This window comes from Pteronotus mesoamericanus, unplaced genomic scaffold, assembly GCF_021234165.1.
Source record: "Pteronotus mesoamericanus isolate MK-2021 breed Mesoamerican mustached bat unplaced genomic scaffold, CSHL_Meso_final contig_20, whole genome shotgun sequence".
Lineage (NCBI taxonomy): Eukaryota > Metazoa > Chordata > Mammalia > Chiroptera > Mormoopidae > Pteronotus > Pteronotus mesoamericanus.
The window spans coordinates 31,509,344-31,527,227 of NW_026555085.1; the positions used below are offsets into that span (position 1 = coordinate 31,509,344).

A 17,884-nucleotide genomic window follows, 5' to 3' on the forward strand; every position below is an offset into this window, starting at 1 on the left:
GAAGGTAAAGTGTACTGTTAATAAAGATTACTACTGAACTTATTTTGCTATTTCAGATCCAGTAAAAATTCAAGTATCTATAATATTTTAAAATATTGAATAGTGCATAAGTCTAGATATAAACATTTTAAGTAAATTTTCAAAATCATTAAATGATATGTAATCAGATACTTCTTGTTAGTATAATGAAACATGGTTTAGGTAGCACATACTGTACATATAACTGAATGAAATGAAAGAATGTTGGCAGTTAATGGAAAATAGTGATGGATTTTACAAGATTAAAACAACTGACATTTTATAAATGAAAATTTCTATTTTCTGCTTTGGATTTTATCTAAACTGACAAAAACAAACACATTCAGATTTCTCAAATTTCTTATATTATGTTCTCTTGGGTAGAATATCTGGAAAGAGTACCTGACAAATCAACCTGTCAGGTGCCATAGTTTAATATTTATGTGGGGATTTGCCAGGATGGACAAAATGTGTACTAATCTCTTCCTTACATAGCGGACATGAGTTGGTAGAATTAGTGCTTACAAAATCCACTGCTTAATTGCACAAAGTAAGTTTTGTGCAATATTTTAGCAGAAGATTATGTAAAGATGGATGATAAAAGGCAAAATAATGAGATGGTGAACTTATCCATTAACAGATTTTGACATTATTAATTCTGACAATATATCTGTACTATCATTAGAACCTATTTTACCCAATCATTTCTATCATATATAAAAGACCTGGTCTTAAGGGCTGAAGGATTTTCTTGAGGTAACAGAGAACGCCGTGATGTCCTGCTCCTCAGAAATCCCCTTCCCCTACTTACACTCCTATGGGCCAGTACGGACTACTCTTCCATACATTAGACTTTGATATTACAAAAATTATTTTACAGTAACAGTGCAATGAGCACAGAACTCTTGCAAATTTGTAAGCATCTGAATTTTTTTTAATATAATATTACATCGAATCTATTCTTTTTTTCAACTTACAGTTTCTCTGCCCCATTCACTTCTGAGTCAGGACCAGATTTTTTTCACCTTTCCTGGGAGGTTATAGCACTAAAGGATTAAATAACAGAAACCTGGAGTCATTCTCTTTTTTTAAACATAGCTTTTTAACTTCTTTTTATTGAATTTATTGGGGTGACACTGGTTAACAAAATTATACATGTTTCAGGAGCACAAGCCTACAACTCATCATCTGTACGAAATGAGAACACACTCTCTTACTTGTGGTTAGAACAGAGGTGAGGGATTATCTGGGGGCAGGGCAGGAGAGGATGAAAATTACTTCAGTCACCATTTTCTATGAGCTTTTGAGGACACCAAGGGCAACCTCATCTTTGGAAAAATAATCCATCAAGTGAATATTTACCTCAGGAAATTAGGCTACAGGATTATTATCCCTCAAAAAAAAAAGTGCTTAAAAACATGTGGGTGGAATTACTATTCAGCAAAGCAGCAGCTATTACACAGTGAGGCTTCCATCTCTGAAAAACAACAGTTAACACTGTGGTTGTATTTTTTCTGATGTATTGCTCAAAACATTATCAGAAAAGAGTATTTCTGTTAATTAAGCTGACTTAAAACTTGGTGTGTCATTTCATTGACTGTTATTACTGTTTCTTGAAACCTTGTTCTTGTTTATAAATTTTTCGACTTGAGTTTAAATATATACCAAGCAGTTCAGTCTAGAAAATTTAGAATTGTAAATTTAATCCGTAACTTCTAGGTATGTGTAGGAACATATTGCATGAGACAGTAATGTAATTTGTGAGAAATGTCTACACACAAGCTTTCATATACCTTTATTCTGTCTTTAGAATTTGGAATGATGGGAGATCATACAATTAAAAGTCAGCGACCTCGATCTGTTCATGAAAAAAGGGTCCCTCAGGAACAAGCTGATGCTGCTAAATTTATGGCACAAACTGGTAATACGTTAGTTACATTTTTCTATTTATTGTTGTTAATTTAATGAAACCACTGCATGTTTTCATAATCTTTTGCTGCACATTTGTCAGTTTTTGGAGCTGATTTTTTTTTGAACCATTTTTTTTGTCACCAGTTAAAGTCCATAAATGAAGTAGCTGTGAGTTAAAAAATGCAAAAAAAAAATGTGTAAAATTTATTTTGCTTCAATATGGGACATTTAGGCTTTACATATTATTACTTATATTAACTACTTTAAATATATCATTCAACAGTTATTTCATTAATACTTAATTATTATAGGACTTTTCAGAAACAAAATTTTAAATAGGACTTTAGATGATAAAATTCAATTTAATAATAGTATGTTCAATATTTTTCAAATGTCATTCACATAAATATTAATTGATTGTTAAAATGCATAGAAATTTTAGAGACAATTATTTTAAAATTTAGCATTTTTGATATGAAAACCATTTTGTTATAGAAGCTAAATTTATTTAAGTTGTCTTTATTTTTAAGTTGTAATACACTCCAAATAATTAAATATCAACAAAAATGACTTTTTAGCTTATAAAACTTAATCCTAAATTAATTACTATTAAATACCTCCATCCAAATATATAAACAAATGCTTTCATATTCTGGCTCATCATTATAAATGGGCTATAATTTCATCTGGATACATTGCATGTGGTACATTTTTGGGTGAAATGTTTAAATTGTGTTATGAACAGTTTCAGCTGTCCATTTATTTTGGGAAATTCCAAATTAACAGTGTTATCTATGTCTTTATAAACTTTTATGCATTTTGATCTAATGATCACATTGAAAAATGGTTATTTCCTTTAGTTCATATGTTCTTAGGATAACATTTGTTCAGAACAATAGATTTGAATCTACAGCTTAAAGCTTATTAAATTGTGCTTTTGGAAATGGGTAAGTAGTAGATTTTAATACATTAGTTGCAAGTAGGTCAAAGAATTCTCAGAACATGAAGAATGTTTACAATAAATTCTACAATAGGGACATATTTTTAGCTTTTTTATGTATATGTTGCAGCCATACCCAGAAATGAAGAAAACTTGCTTGTCTGAATTGCTTTTGGTGTACCTTCTTATTATTCAACAAAGGTGATTTATATTTTTGCTATCTGCTTGAACAAGTCCAAAAGTACATTACCAGGTTGAGACAAATTTTCAAATTTCTAAATGTATTTCTTCTTCACAGGGAGCAAAATATCTCAACCACGGACTAGGAATCAGGGGACGTTTGACTCTAAATAGAGGCCTTAGGGCCCAGGCTGACTACTCCGCCCCCCTCAGGTGCTATTTTTAATGAAGTCATCTCTTCAAGATCATACTTTTTTGCAAAAGATATGGAAGGCATTGGTTTACTGAAATGACTAAAAATTGAGATCACTTAGGAGTAAAATGGTAAACTATAGTTTTAAATTTCCAGTAATGTAGTAAAATTAGTTTATGTTTAACATTATATAATCTTACCAGGTGTTTTACATAAATTCAGTTTTGGGATTTGCCTGCGACATATACCAAAAGAATTCACAGTTTTCACCCAAAACTTTTATTTTCAAATTCAAATCACATGGATCATTATGTTTCCATACTGAGAAATTGTTAATTTATTTTCCAGGAATTGTTTTGTATCTAATGTAAAGTAACACATCATTTGGTAAAATAGTTGAAACATTTATTAAATAGATCTGTGAGGAGTTTTAAAACCATATCCCCATAATTTTAACAGTAATTTAGAAAAAGCAATAAGCTTCAAAATTATGGTTTGAAAATATTTATTGGGTGCTCAAATTGATGAGTAATAAATATTTATTATTTCACTTTAATCCAAGGATAGTATAGGCAAATATAAATACATGTATAATACTTATTTTAAATTTAAATTACTATGATACTGATAATTGATTGGAAGCTGTACTTAAATAGTTTTTCAGGTACATAAAAATTTCTGATATTAGAAAAGTATAAAAATTAAAAGAGGGTTTTTTTTCTTAAGTATTTTCTGAGATGATACGTTCTTTAGATGGTAAGGCATTTAGTCTGAATAAATAGAGTTAAGTGTCACAAAAAATTTGACAAAAATTAAGTTTTATTTATAAAACTTTTACATTTGTCTTCCAAACCAAAAAATAGGTGTTATATATAAACAATGATAATATTGCTAACATTAATCTGAGAACAAAGAGTAATGCAATAGTGGTAAAATCTAATAATAAAAGATAATACAATTTTATATTAGTCATGAGGAAAAACAAAACAAAAGCTATCAAACTTTATAATTTAAGAATTACTTCTCAAAATGAGTAACCTGTCCTCTTCAATCAGTATGATCAGTAAACCTGCATTTAAAAAACAAACCTGCCATAAAATAATCGTGTGGAAAATTTTTTTAAAAGAGTAACATTTAGTTAAGTAACATTACTGTATCAAAATAGCGCTGGTAATAGATATAGCTAATTTGAACAAAAATGGACGCTGCTCCAATAGCCTAGCACACAATTTGTATTTATGGTCAAGGAAAATGAGCTGAAGCTATAAGATATTGATATTTAATAAAAATATAAAAGAGGAGTCTTTTATTCCAGTAGGGGAAAAAACTACATTAGTAATACATAGCATGTTATCTAAAACAGAAGAGTAAGTATGTTTCTAATTTCACAATATTAACATATTAGCACAATTTTATATTAATGGTTTGCTACAATTTAAAATGTTATGTAGTACATCACCTCAATTCTCACAAATACATTTTTAGTTAGATGTATTACTCATTTTATTAAGAGGTTCAAAGAAATAGAGTGACTTCCTCAGTCATAGAGCTAACATTCAGTAACTTTCCATCAAACATAGGTCTTCTAACTTTAACTCCAGCACTTTTCCATTTCCTTTCATGTTTTGTGCCAAGATAAAGAGCCTCAGTAGCACCTTAGGTATAGAAACCCTCTGCATGTACCTTCTCAGTTGCAAGTTAAGGAATCAGGTTAGTTTGTGTTATCTCCAAAAACATATATATTAAAAACTGAATCATTTGTATTTTACTTTACTATTGTTATATCAGTGAGTTTTAAAAATATATATCTTTATTATAAAATCTATTAGCTATTTCTCACAGTGTCCCGAAGTCCTTAACTAGAATAGACTTCACACCTTTTGGAGTGAGGAAGGAAGGGCCAGCATGAAAATCATAACCATTGAGTGGAAAGGTAACTTGAAACTATAGCATTTGAGAGATAGCAAAGTTATTTGGGTAGGTAGTGGCAAAATGTGCTCATCATTTGAACGCCAATATATATTTTATTTATTTATTTTGTTTTTGATCAACAAAATATATCATTAGTTTGGAGAGAGTAAAGAAGACCAATTCTGAGCATTAATTATCGATTGCTCATGATCCAGGCATCACTGCTTAGCCTGCTCAAAGTCATTATAGCATTATACTTTAAGAAGCAATCCAAATTTGTACATATTTGTACAGAAATACATTTAAAATTAGATCTTGATCCTGATTCATTGCTCAGTTTAATTAAAATATTTTCTCTGCCATCATAACAATGCAAGGGTAAGAAAAGGATTGCTTTTATGGAAAAAAAATATAACCAGTTTTATTTATAACCTTTATTATTTACTTACTGTAGAAGTCACATTATTCAAGGTTTTGTGGCATTTAAATAACATGCAACCATAATATTTCTACTTCATTTAATCTTACCACAAGACAGGTTGAAATATCAAGTGAAAAATATTTTGCTGCATATTCTCCCTAACTTTAAACTTAAATTTTCATTCTTAAATAAATATGTGCATATATACATATATGTGTGGATATTTGTAACCGTTATCATATTATTGGGTTGATAAAATAATGATTTTTAATCTTGATAGAGTTTTCTTTAATGTAAAATAACAAATCATGAGGCAAAGCTTTAAATATTATTCAAATGGTCTTCCAATAACATTTTTTGAATTAGTTATATATAAATTGGTTAAGACAAAAAATACTGAAATAATCAAGGGTGATCTATATAGTACTTCCAGGACAAACATGATCACAACACTAAAAAGAAGCCCTGTTTAATGTAATTTATCATCTCATTTAGCCCTTTCTGCTCTTTTATGGTATATATTCAGTTATAAATTCATTATACTCTATGCCTCTGGGTGAATAATGCAGACCACTATAAAAGCAAATGCTTCTTAATGGCATTACCCGAAGGGTAGTCTGCGGACCCATGCTTATTTGTGAACTAGTTGTATGGGCTCTCCAAAGGGAAAAGAAGCTTACAACAAAATGTAGAGTCAAGTACTTTATCAAGCACATGTTTTATTTCAGCTGACATTTAAAAAAAGAAAAGAAAAGAAAAGAAAAGAAAAGAAATTCTCAGTGAAGAAATCATTGAATTGAGTTACAGTCTGACCTGAGATCCGTATGTCCCTGAGTACCCGTCTGTGGCCCAGCTGCCTTAAGTAGCACTGCAAGTAATTTCTAGCCATTTACCTTTCAAAAAAGATGGACAAATGGATTACTATATTCCGTTCTTTGAGTTCTGTCCCAACGGCAAATTCTAAACAGATCTGTAAAATATAAATTGATTTATATAATCAATGCTACAAAGTTTTCAGGAACACTTTTCCTGTAAACATTTTCAATGACAAAGTGGTTAATTTTGAATAGTTCCTGCAAGCGTGTAATTGATCCGATTTTGCATTTGGGTAAAGCAACTACAGGCTTTCAAATCAGTGTTAAAAATCTATCCTGAACATAATGCCAGAATAGAAATGGGAGTATAGTACAATGATCTTAGAAATTATTGACTTTAAGTCTTCTTAGAATATGATTTTTGATAATAATAGAAATTAGACATAGTTTCAGTGTAATGCTTACACTGCAGTGCAGTGTTGTGATCCGTTTGTCCTTGAAGTACTGTATAGATCACCCTTGATTATTTCAGTATTTTTTGTCTTAACCAATTTATATATAACTAATTCAAAAAAAATTAATGAACTCAAACATTCATTAGCTTTTTAGCTCCCTATTTTTGAGTAATATTTAGTGCCATATTAAATTAATAGAAATCATAGAGGCTTTTTTTTATTTTAAGTAAAAATCATGACTGTAGATCATGGGGAAAATTACGGCAGAAGGTTTTCAATAAATTTTCACAAAATAAGTAGCTGACACAAGATGAAAAAGTAAGAATTTCACTAGGAATATAATATAAATAATTGTCTTTGTTTAACACAATAAAAATTAGATAAGCCCAAATTCCAGGGCTTTACCTCATCCAGCCTCAGAAAGGAGGCTATGCAATAAAGGGTTAGAGAAGAATGCATCAATATATTTCTGTTCACCAAAGCCAGAGTAATTTACCAATACATTTTCTTTCCTTGTCCATCAAAGTACAAAGCCTGCAGAGAATCAACTTCAACAGTAATTCTTGTTGAAAAATTCTGTCTGGCCCCTTCATAGTATCCATGACACAGTGTAAGTTGTGAAGAGTGGTTTTGCTAACAAGATTATAGCAAACTTGGACCTTGCAATAGCATAATATGTATCTCCCTTTAACTTTGTTTTCTCCTAAATGTTTTCTTGTACCTTTTGGTGTGCTGTTGTATTAATACATTTAAATTATCCTTGCATGCCATGATGTCAGTTTGGTATAATGCTCACTGCATGAATATTCAAGACAGTATTTCATGTTTATTTGTTGTCTTGCACGCAGGTGAATCTGGTGTGGAAGAGTGGTCCCAGTGGAGCACATGCTCAGTTACTTGTGGTCAAGGGTCGCAGGTGCGAACCAGAACTTGTGTATCACCTTACGGGACACACTGCAGCGGCCCATTAAGAGAATCAAGGGTTTGCAATAACACTGCCCTCTGTCCAGGTAGTGTTAGCAGCAACTACAACTGTGGATGTTATTGAATTGTGTCATGCTACGCATTTGGAAAGATTGATTTGTTATTTTCATATGAACTGGGTATAGACATTTTAATTAGAATGGATAAGTGTAATTCATATTCAATTGTGAAATTTTATTATAATGTGTGTGATTATTTCTGCTTTCAAAGCAGTCGAGATTATATAAGTGACTCTCTTACCCACTGCAACCAAAAGCTTGAAATTTCTATATCTGCCTGTAATAGTATTTAAGTGTCAATGTATTTTCTTATTTTAGATGGTGAAAATGTCCAATTGAATGTTTGAAGAATAACATAATTTGCCACCATGCTGAAAATATGATCTCTACTCATTGTCTAAGGCAGCAGATAGAGTCATCAAGGCAGTTAGCTATGTTCCTACAATTTATTTGACCCTATCAGGGAAACAGTGTCCCTGACCAAAGGATTTCCTGTTATTGCATTCAAGCGGCAGCCCTCATCAGAGTTGTGCACTGCTTTGTAAACGTAAAGTCATTATAAAATGCATATTTCTTGCATGTTAAATGGAGCATAGCACAATAGCTTGCTCTTTTAGGGTTAGATTTTCCATATTACATCAAACTTTTGTTCTCTGTTAGTGCATCGCATAATATAGGTGTTTCTCCCTCTCAGACCACTGACTTCCATATAAAAATAAGTACTAAAAAGAATGTGGACCTTCTTTCAAGAAGTCCAAAACGCATGAGGTAGTGAATCTTCAGACTTAGTTTTTTCTAGCCACTTGGTGGATGGCTGATGCAAACTTACAGACCTCTGCGCTTGCATTGACAGCTTTCCCGGAGGCCTCCAGAAGGGGGTGGGCATAAAGAGAGGGACTGGCACTGCATCAGCATTTCATCTGCTGAATTGTGCTTTAAAGTTTTCTGCTGAGTTTGATTTCCAGAGATGGCTGATTCTGCAGTTGCTAAAAGCGAGAGTAGAGAGTAGGTGGCATGGGGGAAGCACAGGGATAATCCCAATTTCCCAGCATAATGGTCAAGCGCAACCCATTAAAAGAGAGTTTAGAGAAGTTGTTGTTTTGTGGGTACAGTTTCTGATTGGCAAGATAAAAAGTTCTGGAGATCTGCTATACAACAATGTAAATATAGGTAACGCTACTAAATTGTATGCTTAAAAATAGTTTAGGTGCTAAATTTTGCATTATGTGTTTTTATCACAATAAAAGAAAAGACAATGTGAAAGAACTGCAAGTTAAAGGAAGTGGAGAGGAGTGATGTAAGTGACTCTCTTACACTTAAGGTGGGAGATCCCTTTATAACAGAAATGGGAGATACAAAGCAATAGATGAAGGTAGAAATAAAAGCTAAACAGTGCAGGAAGCGAGGAGGAAGGGAAGACAGAATAAATACTTTCCACTGAGAAAAATAAATGAGAGTCATGGGGAATTACACTACATGAAAAAAAATCAAGTGAAAAATAAAAAGATTTTTTTTTAGAGGGGAAAAAATTCTTAAGTTGGAAAGGGGAGATGATGAAAAAAGATGACAAAATCAGGGGCCATAGAGGGAACAGATTCTAAGTATGTAATTCCAGAGAAAGGAAACAAGGAGCAGTAGGAGCTGGGGATTCTAAGAATTCTAAGTTTTCTAAAGTTTATAGGTGAAACAACCTCATGGTTGAATACTTATGGATTTTCACTTAGTGTGGACAGAGTACCTTGTCTAGACTAGTACTTAAACAGGCCCTTAGTTATATACAGTATTTCTGTTAAGAGTTCCAAGATCAATTTTCATCCCCTTAACAATGATAAAAGTTTTAATAGAAAATTAAGCTGTACTTGATATATAAATTTATCTTGTCAGCATTTGAACACTAAAGATTCTTTTAACATACAAGGATAGAGTCTAAAAGCAAATGGATGCCCACGGGGAAGTCTGAATGGGTGTTGAAGAGTTCTCCACAATTCTGTATTCAGAGCTTACTTTCCAGCCACTAGTTAAACACATTCATATGGTTGACTGACACAGAAAACTCCATCTGTCTGCCAGAGACAGTTATTATTGTTTTTTGTTTGTTTGTTTGTTTGTTTTTATTGTTCAAATACATTTGTTTCCACTTTCCTGCCACCACTTTTTCCTGCCCCTCTCCCCCACTTCCCTCCCTCAATTCTTCCCCACTTTGGCTTTGTCCATGGGTCCTTTATACCTGTTCCTTGACTTGACCCTTCCCCTCCCTTTCCCCGCCCCCCCACTCCTTCCCTCTTGATTCTGTTGGTTTCTTTTTTCTTTCAATGTTCCTGGTGATATTTTCCTTGCTTGTTTGTTTTGTTAGTTATGATCCACCTCATCCCTTCACTGGGCACAGAGAGCATTGGTAGCTGGACCAGAGTGCTCTCCCTTTCACTCTATATCTGATGTCCAGAAAACGAAAATGTTCTGTGGTTACAGAGGTGTTCCTCAAATTTTTAAACTTCCAGCATTTTATCGACTAAAGAACTATATGTTACTAGTTTTTCTTCACCATCATATGTATATATACATACATATGCGTGTGTGTGTATATATATATATATGTTTGTCTTTCTAAATTTGGTTAAAGAATACTGATAAAAAGAAATATGTATATTTTAATCATTGTTATAGTTCAGATGTTGAATTAAAGAGAATGAAAAGCATTTGGGTAATTTCTTGTTCATTTTTCAAACAATAAGAATAATTTAACAACTTCATTATTGATATTTGTACTAGTATAAGCAATAAAAATAAATATGTAGAACAAGTATTCCACTATAGTACACTGTGATAGCTAAAGTCTTTTAGATGGTTATTGCATTTATTATGAAGTGTTTTGTGTTCAATATTTTGTTCAGTTATTTGCCATACTGGTAAATATGTATTTCTTTTCAAAATGATATATCATGAAAACAGAGACAAAAAATGATTTTTAAAAGCTTAAATAGTACTTTAAACATTGTAAATATATTTCTAAAATAATACTGTAAATTACCAAAATTCCCATGAAGAAAATGTGTTCAGAAATCAATAACCCACTTGTCACACTGTGGATACTCAAGTGTATTTGACATATAATTAATAAAAATGATACAAGGACAAACTAAATATGAAAGTCACTTTCCACAAAATATGTGGAATGATCGCATTAGTGCTTATATTAGTTTGCACTATTAAAGGCTAATCAATAATGTTATAAATCAGTTACCTTTTACCCATATTATTCAAATTTCAAAATAAGGATTTTCTTAGTTAAAATGCATAATAATGTATTACTTCTAATATGAATCCTAAGATAACCAGCCTGTTGAAAAATTGTTGCTTTGACATTCTAGATTCTTCAAAACCTCTTATTACTCAGAGAAGAGAATGATAGGGATAAACAGAAAGTAAATTAAGAAAAATGGGGAGCTACATTAAATTGTATATTTACTGTCCCAATTTCTAAATTATAGTTTTATGGTATCTTCCAAGGTTTCCAAACTTTGGTGCTATTGACATTTTTGACATAAATCAATTCTTTGTCTTGGGGGGCTGGCCTGAGCATTTTTGGATATTTAGCAGCATCCCTGGCTTCTATCCTTTAGATACCAGCAGCTCTCCTTTTTCTCCTGAGCTGTGACAACTAAAAATCTCTCTGGATATTGCCAAATGTCCCCTGGGTGGCAAAATTGCTCTGATAGAAAACCACAGATCTACTCTATGCATATTCTAATCCTTTAGAGGTTTATTTAGAGTAAGGAATGATTTTGAAATTTTTTTGTAAATGTCAGTTTTCAATTCCATTTATTCTTATGGAAAAAACAAAACCTTTTACTTAAAGGAATTATTTTATATATCCCAATATAAATCATAATATAATTTGTATGCTTATTTAAAAATCTGGTAGTAACATAATTTGTGTATTGTGTATTTCTTATTTCATCTCTAGGTAGCACAGAATAGAGATGTGATAATATAGGTAGTGTCCAAGTAAAAAGAAAAATATTAGATTCTTCAAATTGACTAGATCATTTACAGATTTTCATATTTTACTGAAAAAATAAAGAATTTGTGTAATATTTGCCATTAAAATAAAATATCTAACTTTTACCACATATCTTATGAATAGCATCCATAAAATTTAGTATATGTGCTATAGTTTCCTACATTTTCAACAATATCTAAAATAACAAATTATTAATAATTTTGTGTTCTTTTAAAATAAAAAAGTATTTCTGCTTTTTAAAAATGATATGGAAAAGTCATTAAATTTCACCTGGAACAATGATGAATGTTAAAAAGTAATAAGTAGCTTCATTTTTCAGAGGATTACAACTTTAAGTAAGCCATCAAAATTAATCAACACTTCTTTGAGATTAATAGAGAAAAATATGCCTGTTTACCAGCTTTTTTTCTTCTGGGATTATTCAATGTACATAGAGCAATGTGATTTCATCAAAAGAAAATGACTAGAACCAGCAATATGAATAGTTAAACCTTGCATCTCAAGAATGGCTTCATTCTCAAACAATTTGGTTCTTGACCAAGTCGTTCACAGAAAAAAAAATGTCTCTATTATTTAAGTAACTTCAGGTCTCGACAATCTACCTGACAACGCTTCCTGATGTACCTGTGTGGTCAGTTACGGGTCTCTCAGGCAACAAACAAAGGAGATTCGTTTTTATAACAAATCGCTTCTCAGTTTTCCATAATGAATTAAGTTCAAGAACTGAGTTTCCACTGTACTGTATAGTCTACTTATATTTTATTTGGAAAATAGGAAGAAAAGAGATAAGAATGAAGAGATTTTGGTAACTAGAAATCATGCAAAGATTGATTAAAAGTATATATTTAATATAAAATATAGTCATACAGATTACTTTTAAAATATCTTGCTATAATTGATAACATATTACCTATATGTAAATATAGGCATATGTATATTTTTCCTTAGATTAGGTAAGATTTACAATGTATTCTTATTTCAATGAATATAAGCTGGCTTCAGTTATCTCAAATTTAAATGGGAAATATGTAAACATAATTTATCTCACTCTTTTACTTTTTCTATATATTTAAAAAATATATTCTTTAGCAAGTTTTATAGAATCTTAAAGAACTTGTCATTATTATTCAAATTTGGCTATTTTTTCCATATTTGAAATATTTTCATAACCATTTGGAGCAGCTCAGTTGTATAAATAGAAGAGAATGAGGTACTTTGTAATTAAAGTATCTTATATCTGTTTTTACAGTAACAACTTGGTTAGCATATACTTGCAAAAAATTCTAGATATGCAACCTATACTCATATAACCCCTCTGACATTTTATATGGACTTCTACCTACTGCTACCATTTTTGAGGAGAAATGAACATCTTTTTATCGTCATCTTCTATCATAAATTTCTACTCCTCCAAGTCATACCAGTGGGCGTCTTGAACTTCAAAGATCATGGTAAAACTAGAGGTAACACAGGAGCTTTTGAAAGAAAGAGCACATTTTGCCCAGCCTTTATAAATTATAATTTGCATTATCCATGGAATGCTGCTACTTCCTGTCCCAAAATTAAGAATTTGGTTGAGATTAGTGTTTTTACAGTGCAAGAAAAGGATCTGACCTTTAAACCCTAATGAACTTTATCCAGAAAATGTCAATATTTATTGACAGTGAATATTATATAAGTATTGTATTAACATTTCTGATCAAGTTTGACTTTATTACAATGGTAAACTTGAAGTATCGGTGTATCAATAAATTATGTTAGGCATAATTTTAATTAGATCACTTGTTTTCTCTAGAAATTTATAGTGATTAGGAGGATTCCCAGTGCCATCTTCTCTTTTCTTGGCTACTAGAAAGACACCTTTGTATTTGCCACTCCTTTTAAAACAGGGAAAGAAGAGGCTCTTTATGCAAGTAGATATGGTTATTGAAATTTCCCTCCTATTTAAAAATAGTTTAAATAACTACATTTTTAAATAGCAAAAATACATTTAGTTTTTAAAATTTGAGGTTAAAAGCTATTTAAAATATGTACCATCAATTTTCAGATGTTTTTTCTGACACCCTAAACTCATTAATCCTGAAACTTTCTTGGAAGAGTTAAGTAGGCCCTTATCTATTTAAATGCAAATTTAACTCCAGAGGTTCACCTCTGTTATCATAAATTTACTTTTCTAATACTACTTTAGTTGTTTTAGTTAAAAATAACTCATGACTCTATTATCAGGGAGAGAGTGGTACTTTTTCATTAAGAAAACACTTAAACTTTATAGCATGAATAACTTCAAATACAGAAAAAATGCATGTGATTTTCCTAATTACTAATTTTCTTATTACTTTTTACATTTTGTGGCAAATAATAATGTTAACTCAAATGAATTGTTAAAATATCTTCATAATTGTAATTTGATGAGGTTTTTTTCTTAATTATGAGGGATAAAAATCTTTGATTTTTACCTCTCTGCTTTTGTTGTTGAAGCTTCTTTACTTTGTTACAGTACATGGAGTTTGGGAGGAGTGGTCACCATGGAGTTTATGTTCATTTACTTGTGGTCGAGGCCAAAGAACAAGAACAAGGTCATGCACACCTCCTCAGTATGGGGGAAGGCCGTGTGAAGGACCTGAAACACATCACAAGCCTTGTAATATTGCTCTATGCCCAGGTGAGCGTGTTTGCATTTGTCTACTTTGTATATGTATTAAGAAATTTTAAGAGCACAGCCTTCATTCCATCACAATGGAAAATGTGGTTTTGGGTTATTGTTTCTTGATTAAAACTGGTTACCATTCCTGATTTTGTCATATAGAATGGTGTATAGTACTTCCTTAACTGAGTACCCATCAGGGCTCACATTTACTGGATTTCTGTAAATAATGCATAGTAATGCTTTTCACTAAGATTTTATCTACACTTGGTTTTCCATTCTGGGAAAATCATAAGAAGTCACAAAGACTTGAGAGTGACTGTTGCCTTCATACTGTAACTAGAGAGACCGGTGTAGAGGAAGGCAGTCCTTTTGATGTTATTCTCTCACACTCATTCAGTTTAGGAATGGAAGTGTGCAAATGACCATATATGAAAATAATATGTATTTTCTGGAAAATAAATTCATCTAGAGCCACTGCTAGATACATAAAATGGTTAGATCATAAATGATATAATCATTGTGATTGTGAAGACTGTTTTTAGAGTGACTTTGTTATGTCAAATTTTTCTTTAAAACGTTTGAATTCTATTTTACATGTCTTTAATAGTATCACCATTATTAGAGAGATAAGTCTTTATAATGCTGTTATTTAGGTTATTGAAATAATCAAACATAAAACAAAATCTACAAAATGAGAAAGAATGATCCCTAGCTTCCAGGGGCTTACAATTTATGGGAGAAAAATACACGTACACATACTCACACAAATGATAGAATCTCCCATGACTAGCAAAGGCACAAGACATGGGTGGGAAATGACAAACGCTAACAAGAATAGCAGAGACCAAAATAAATAATTATTCATCTACGACTTAGGAGATTTTCTCATGGGGCCATTTAGTCACATATTCTATATCCAAGCAACATAGCTAGGATGCCAGTAATGTGCTCCAAACACATTATCCAACTCACGTTTAGTTTTATTTGCCCTCTAAATTCCCCAAGTTAATATCCTATATTATGAGACAATGATTCAAAGTTCTTCTGGAAATTTTAAGTATATAAAACATCTTAAACTATGAAAAATGATCTATAATATAGATATGCAACAGTCACCTAACAAGCTTAATTGTTCCCTTTTAGTTGATATAAAGACTAGTAGGTTCCTATACTTAGGAATATAAAGTTAAAGATGTAATATTTATATTGAATAACATTGTTCTCCTAGAATTCTATAAATTATGAATATAACACTTAGAATTTAATGTCTGTGTAATTATGACTATTGGGGAGTCAAAAAATCATGGTTAATTATTTATGAGTTTCTCCCAGAAAATGTATTTATGAAATCAGTTATATGCTGTCTTTACATTTTTTTATAAATATACAGATAGGAGGGCACATATGTATTTATGCTCTGCTACTTTTCCAAAAATTTGGGCAAGCTTATTCAAATTTTAGAATCTTTTTTTAAGTGCTGAGTTGTGACATATATAGTATAATATAGTTCCCTCTTATTTGTTCATGGAGTATGAAAAAGTAGATAACATGGGAAAATAAAAAATAATAGTCAACTGTAAAATATCTTTTAATATGTTAGTTTTCATTGCTTCTTTTACCTCACTTGACTCCTAGTGCAAAGACAAAATGACACTGATCAATTAAAATACTATCAACCAGATTTCTCATAGTCTTCTTTCCATGAATTTTTCTAGGAATAAAATGCTTGGATATCAGGTAGGGATACTAAGTTTTAAAAGTCAGCTAAGAAATCTCATTTTCCTAAGTTGATATAGTTGTTGCTTTATCACGCAAGTAGGAACCATGTGTGTTTTCAAGCTTCTCATGTTTTAACAGTATTAGATCATCATTGGAATCACTCTAAGACCATATTAATTGGATAGCTTTCTTTTGTATAGGTCCTTAATTTTTAAAAGGTATGTTTATATTATTTGTAAATGGGACCTAGCTCATATTCTCTCCTAAGTGATCATTATAGGTCCATCCAGAGTACTTAATAAATTATTATGTGTCCTTCATGACCCCTTTACTGCCATTCTTGAGTTTAGTTGCATTATTAAAGATGTAAAATTCTTACCACCATGTATCCCAATTTTCTTGCTATGTGCCAAAATTTGGGGCATTAAGCTTTTGAAATATATAGGACTTATCTGATGTAAACATTTGGAATTCTTCTTAGAACTAATTTTCTTATCACTAAATTCAGGCATCTTCACTAAATATGAAAAGCATCAAGTATCAACAAGATGTAAAACACTACTGAGAAGAATATATAGTCCCTGACCTCAAGAAATTTACAATTTATTTATAGGATTCAGACATAAGCATGTGACATTTGAATGCAGTTCTGAAAAACATGAGAGTATTCTACCTCAATGAAAGGTAGTGATTTGAGAACTCTGGGTCCAACCTACATTTCTTGCAGCCATTCTACCTGAGATTCCTAAGTCATCATCTGAAGGGGTAAAGTGTCATAGGAAGTGCATCAATAATGAAAACGGTGGGTCAAAGCCTACAGTTGTTTTTCCTTGCTTAGGCAAGTTGTGAAGTGAAAACCAGAAGATGACAAAAGAGACATTTGAAACAACAAATTTGGTGTCTATGCACCATCTTTGCTGAATTTGGCCTTGTGGGTTGCAGTAATGGATAGTTGACATTTTCGTGTGGGATCATGTCAGAACAGTATTTCAGCATCTGTTCAAAGAAACACATATAACCACTATAAAGAAGTAGGTGTTGTGTAGACATGATGTGTATTGTTTACATCAAATAATGAAATATGTATTATTTATGTAAATTTTTATATCAGCTTAGAAGTAGATGACATCCTATTTTGATCAGGTACTTTCCTTAGTGATTGTTCAACTTCCTCCCACTTCTTTTGAGGTTAGGGTAAACCATTTGCCTGGGATCCATATATGGAGAAAATATAGAAAAGTAAAAGGTAGATATGGCATTAACCTACTTTGAATTATTAGTTACTAATTTGGGTACCATGTCTGACAACAGAGACTGGTGTTGGTTGGGGGAAGGTAGGCCAGCGGCATAGAGCAGGTGAAGGAATTCACTATGATTTATTCCCTGACTCAGAAACATAATGTGACCTCATTTTCCACCTTTTCTCATGTATACTAGTAATTAAGTGTGATATTATGGAAGGGTGAGTGTATGTATGTTTATGTTCAGTGGTCTTTGTGACCTGTTTCTTTCATTTCACCAAACTTAGAAATTTTGGCAATCCAACCTACTTTTCTGTTTTCTCTAAATTTTCATTGCAGTCACTAACTGAGCATCAAGTTTATAGTACTATTAACTGATGTATTTGGCATCAAGGAAATTCTCTTTCATTTCCTTTTTATCTCTTCATG

At 31.5% G+C, this 17,884-nt stretch overlaps 1 protein-coding gene across 2 annotated transcripts in view; it reads left to right on the forward strand.

The window, feature by feature from the left end:
* The window catches only part of ADGRB3 (adhesion G protein-coupled receptor B3), a 706,145-nt gene that overhangs the window by 267,399 nt on the left and 420,862 nt on the right, over positions 1-17,884 (forward strand). For both annotated transcript variants that reach the window (XM_054569550.1, XM_054569551.1), the window contains exons 3-5: positions 1,829-1,939; positions 7,693-7,854; positions 14,346-14,510. In XM_054569550.1, coding sequence (XP_054425525.1) covers positions 1,829-1,939; positions 7,693-7,854; positions 14,346-14,510 — 438 coding nt within the window. The remainder of the gene's footprint in view (positions 1-1,828; positions 1,940-7,692; positions 7,855-14,345; positions 14,511-17,884) is intronic.